A 5821-nucleotide genomic window follows, 5' to 3' on the forward strand; every position below is an offset into this window, starting at 1 on the left:
CCCCCAAACACACACACACACACACACACACACAAAAAAGGAAACGTTTAATTCCCGATGGATGATGATTATATAACCTCCCCATGCGATACTGGCACTGCAGATTGTCGAAAAAGAGAAATACCACCAATTCCCTCAAATCCCTTCGTTTCCAAGCAAAACATGTTCTGAAATTATCCCTCTCTCCTTCACTGGAGGTTAAAAAAAATGGCAGCTAGCAAGCACTGCAGTATTTCCAAAGAAGACTCCATCCGCGGAACGCTTCAGAATAACTACCCCAGAGATGCAATACATATGAAAAAAAACCTGGAATATTTTGGTAGATTTTTTATTTAAAAATGCATGACCAATTGACTTGACAATGCAAACAGTCGGTGTGTATTAACCCCAAGCCTGTCTGCTAGAAGGGCTAGCCTACCCCCTGAAAAAAAACACAACAGACAGACTCTAAACTAAACTGATGCTGCTCTTACCCAAACAAACCTCCAAGAAAGGAATGCGATGATTTCACCTTCTTCTCTGCATCAGCCATCAGTTGCATGGCTTCTTTCTCTTTGCCAGAATTGTCCATGTTATTGTTTTTGTTTTAATTTCGATCCCCTGGATTTTTTTTTCAATGCAACATGTAATTTATTACTAATGCAGGTTCAAGCCTTTGCAGATGCTACAAGCTTTTTTCTCTCTCTCTCTCTCCCCTTTGCCCAGAGACAGAGAGAGCTCTTTAATCCTCCCGCAGTGGTTGAGTCCTGGGCCCCACCAGCTGATCGAAGGCCACGCCCCCTCCCTGGGGACCAGGCGGCGCGCGAAGCATGCTGGCCATTGTAGTCCTCCCCCCATTCGAGCCTCCAGTACTACTGGCGACCGACCGCCGGCGCGAGGACTACAAGTCCCAGAGGGCCGCTCGCGCCCCGCCAGCCACCCTTCGCTCCGGGCACCAACGGGCCAGGGATTGTAGTGAGTTTGTGCAGCACAGGGGCAGATGGATGTTAAGATTACTGTTCCTGCTGGTGGCAACGTTTGAAAAAATGATGGTTGCATTGTCCATAACCGTGGTTTCCCACTCACTGTGGTTGACAGGGACTGTCACCCATGCTTCCACCCTTGCCCCTTCCCATCACTCACAACAGCATGACTGGGTCCCCCTTGTCTTCATCCCACCAGCCTCTGTAACTAAACGATCATTCTCCGCCATTTCAGACAACTCCAGCAGAACACTGACACCAAACACATCTTCCCCTCACTCCGCCTGTCTGCATTTCGCAAGGATTGTTCCCTCTGACACACCCTAGTCCATTCATTGACCACTAATCCCAATCCGTCTTCCCACGGCACCTTCCCGTGTAACCATGGTGGCGAAGATACAACAGCTGCCCCTTCATTTCCTCCCTGCTCACCAGTCAAGGGCAGAAACAGTCTTTCCTGGTGAAGCTGCATTTCACCTGTACCTCCTCCAATCTTGTGTATTATATTCACTACACCCAACGTGGCCTACTCTACATTGGAGAAATCAAACACAGACTGGGTGACCACTTTGCAGAACACCTCCAGTCTGTGCACAAGCATGACTCCTGACCTCCCCATAGCCGGTCTTTTTAAAACAGCATCCTGCTCACACGCCCATATGTCTGTCCTCGTTCCAGCAAATCACAGAACAAACTGGAGGAACAATATCTCATTTTCAGACTAGGCACTTTACAGCCTTCTGGACTTAATATTGAGTTCAACACCTTCAAATTGTGAACCAACTCCCATTTCTTCTCTTTCTTTTAGTTTTACTTGTTACATTCTCTATCACCATGTCCTCTCGCCCCTCCCCCCACCCTAGTGGGACTGTCTTCTTTTTCAAGTCTGGCAGTTAGATATACCATTGGTCTGCCATTCTCACATTCTGATCCCTTACTTTGAACTATCAAATCTTTTCTCCAACAGCACTCTACATCCATCACCACCACACATCCCCACCCATAACAACTATAATATAAATGTTGCCTCCTCGACACTTCATTTCAGCTCTGATGAAGGGTCACCTAGACTCGAAATGTTAGCTTGCTCTCTCTCCATGGATGCTGTTTGACCCACTGTGATCTCCAGCATTTGTTGTTTTCAGAATAAAACCTGCATTGGATAAAATGCAATTTTTTTTATCCTTCCTTACCTCTGGTCAAAAATAACCTGTGGGTTACCTTTGACTAGAAACTGAATTTGGACTAGTCATGTCAATACTGTGTGTATAAGAGCAGATCAGAGACTATGAATCCTTTGGTGAGAAATCCACCTCCTATCTTCCCAAAGCCATGTCCACCAAGACACAAGTCAGGAGTGTGATAGTATATTCTCCACTTGCCTGAATGAGCGTAGATCCAACAGCACTTGAGGAACTTGATGCCAACTGACTCAAAGCAGCCCACTTGACTGGCACCACATCCACAAACATTCACTCCCTCCATTAATGCCCAGTAATAGTGGTAAGTACCATTTAAAAGATGCATTGATGAAATTCACCAAGGCTCCTTTGACAGCATCTTCCAAACACGCTACCATCTAGAACAATAAGGGCAGCTGATACATGGCAGCACCATCCCCCTATGAGTTCCCCTCCAAGCCATCCATATCCTGACTTAGGAATATATTATCATTCCTTTACTGTTGCTAGGTCAAAATCCTGGAACTCCCGCCCACCCCATACAGCATTGTGGGTCTACCTAAACCAAACTGACTGCAGAAGTTCAAGAAGACAGTTTACCATCATGCTTTTCAATGGCATTTAGGGCAACAAATGCTAGGTCAGCCAATGACTCCTACATCCCACAAAGGAATAAAAAAACCCCTTGAAACCCAAATATTCCAATGTCCCCCACTTTCTACCCTTTATAAACTAGGTACCATCCAAAATACCCAGTTCCCCTATCACCCCTGTGTTCACTGACCTATATGGATTAGCACATTCAATTCTCATCTTTGTTTTCAGATCTTTCCTTGTTCTGTCTGCAGTCCTGACCCCAAGCTTCCAGAGTCCTACCGCTTCCTCAGAATATCTCTAATTTCTCCGAGTTCTAATAAAAGGCCATCGACCTGAAATATCAGATCAGTTTCTCTCCCTCCACGGATCTCACCTGACCTGTAATCACTTGCAGCGTTTTCTATTTTTAATACTGTACAGAGGAAAACAGATTGAATCTCACAAAAGTGTGTGGCAGCTTGGGCAATGCACACTAATGACAGCCAGATAGACAGAACACATTAATGCAGCACACATATCTGTATGCATCTGATCCCTTACAGCAGATATAAGGCTACATCATTCCTTTGCAAGGTCTGGGATTCTGTTTGAAATATGTAAAGGGTCAGACTATTGGCACTATAATTAAATTCTCTTAGTTACTCACAGTGGTCCATTTATAACATTTTTTCCTGCCCTCCAGTATGTACAACATGAGCTATTCTCTACATGAGATTTCATTGAATCTCTTAGTCCTCTTTTGCTCTGGAGGAGGAAAAGGTGAGATTTCTTCTGTTCTCTATTTGTACAATTGCATTTGAGTTTGAGGGAAGTCATGTGAAGCAGTGGCTGTTTTTTATTCACTTGAGGGACGTGGGCATCGCTGGCCAGCCAGCGATGTCCACGTCCTTTTTGCCCTTGAGAAGGTCTCTCATTCTAAGCCAGAAGCTCCAGGTTCAAGTCCCATTCTGTGGATTGGATGGCCAAGGAAATTGTGTTCATAATGTGGTTATATAGATTGACCATCAACTTATAAATCCTTCCAATATCCCCATGACAGGGGATAAGAGCAAGGGAATCTCCTGTTCAAACAAAATGCTATGCATAGTAACTGCAGTTCCATAGCCTCCCCATGTTTAAAGACTCCTTGCACAGCTTCTTGCCACAGACTGTATTCCATCTCAAACTCCTCCTTGCTTTGAAGGGCTACCAGAACAAGGCACTTGAGCTTTTATTGAAACACGATTCTGGTTTCACAACAAGTAGCTTCCCAAAGGTTCTGTGTACCAATGAAATGAGACAAGAGAGAAGAGCACAGAGCGGCAAAGAAATATTGGATTACCAAAATAAGAGAGGCGAGAAAATGGCTAAAGGTGAGAGAATAAACCTGAGAGGGATACAGGAATTAAAAAAGTGCAGCAAATGTGGCAGACAGTGATGAATCAGTCAATAGTAGATTGCAGCTACAGAGGTCTGCAATATACACTGTAATTCTCATGTCACTGTCAAATTTATGCTACTTCCTGAATATCATTGGGGTCTGCCAGCACACTCCACAAAGTTTCTCTTAATTCCAGGTTTGCTACAACCCAACCTTTGCAAACCATATTTGACAGCAAACTATCAACAGTTCAATTTGTACCAGATATGCCCTTTAGTGTCCTATATTTTGCAATGAGATCTATACTGTAGTCATGGCCTGAAACACCAAGATGTATTGGAACATATAAACTGAGCTGTGGCTTTGGCAATGCGAAAGCAATTTCCCCTCATGAGATTGATCGAATGAGTTTCAAGGTGCAAATGGACTGAACCAAGAGACTGAAGCAAGACAGGGTATCGTTGTATACGCTTAGAAACATACAAATTAGACGCAACTGCGGGCCGCTCGGCCCTTCGAGTCCGCAGCCCCATTCAGTGAGCTCATGGCTGATCAAGTTATTCCCTGTTGCTTATCAAGAATCTATCCACCTTGGCCATAAAATTATTCAAAGTCTCTGCTTCCACCTCCTTTTGAGGAAGAGAGTTCCAAAGACTCACAATCCTCTGGAAGAAAAAAGAATTCCCCTTATCTCTGTTTTAAGTGGACGATCCTTTACTTTTATGAAATGACCTCTAGTTTTAAGGCTTAAATGCTTCATTTTTGATGGTTTTTCATTTAAAGACTAAAGTCTTCAGAACTGTACACTGGGCATTACTGCAGCTAAACTGTGATTTGCCCGTGGGAACAATGCTGTATTGATAAAAGTTAACATGCATTCACTTGCTTAAAAGCCTGTTAAATCTCAAATTTCTTTCTGTTCTGGATGAAAGATCACAGACATGAAACATTACGTGGAATCTTAAGAGTGCCTGAACGATCTGGTCTCTGGTGAGGTTTGCGGCAGAAGTGCACAGCAAGTCCAACAGGGCCTATCACAGCGTCGGGAACAACACTCTGCATCTTTTAACTAAGTTCCGAACATCGGGGTGAGGTTCTCACCAGGCAGCAGCGAGTTGCTTATTAAGGGGAGATTATTGCTTGTTAACGACCTTATGCACTGCACGTCTCGCCATATTAATACGCAGCTTTCTATTGTAGCAGCTGCAGTGAGCAAACCTAGACACTGAGAATTGTCGACATGGAAGTCAGAGTGGCTACCTTGCTCTAAAGGACCTCCTTGATGATCACCACACAACAGCACCTCAGGATACAATTAGTGGGCATCAGCTTCATGCACCTTACATCCACAGATATTGGCACCTGCTTTGTGCCAGCCTCCAAGGACACTCATGGCACATCTTCCATCTACATACAGGTTTGCTTCTACACTTCAATGCTGAATCTCAGAGTACAATGACACCAATCATTGTAATACTGCAGCAAGGATACTGTGCACACAAGGACGCACACAGCTCCTGGATTGGACTAGGCAGCATTTCTGGCTTATTCACTTACTTTCAGTCACTTTGAGCCTACCTAAAACATTCCTTACATTACTTGGAGATAGCAAGAACTGCAGATGCTGGAGTCAGAGACAACACAGTGTGGAGCTGGAGGAATATAGCAGGCCAGGCAGCATCAGAGGAGCAAGAAAGTTGACTTTTCTTACCTTGCCTTGC

General features: G+C 44.4%; 1 protein-coding gene across 1 annotated transcript in view; it reads right to left on the reverse strand.

Moving 5' to 3' along the window:
- Positions 1 to 743, reverse strand: part of LOC109936176 (beta-soluble NSF attachment protein) — a 38904-nt gene extending 38161 nt beyond the window's left edge. The window contains exon 1 of the mRNA XM_048601041.1: positions 474 to 743. Within this exon, the coding sequence (XP_048456998.1) occupies positions 474 to 571 (98 nt within the window). The 5' untranslated portion in view covers positions 572 to 743. The remainder of the gene's footprint in view (positions 1 to 473) is intronic.
- Positions 744 to 5821: the final 5078 nt, after the last annotated feature.

Source organism: Rhincodon typus, chromosome 9 (genome assembly GCF_021869965.1).
Source record: "Rhincodon typus isolate 14 chromosome 9, sRhiTyp1.1, whole genome shotgun sequence".
In the NCBI taxonomy this organism is placed as follows: domain Eukaryota; kingdom Metazoa; phylum Chordata; class Chondrichthyes; order Orectolobiformes; family Rhincodontidae; genus Rhincodon; species Rhincodon typus.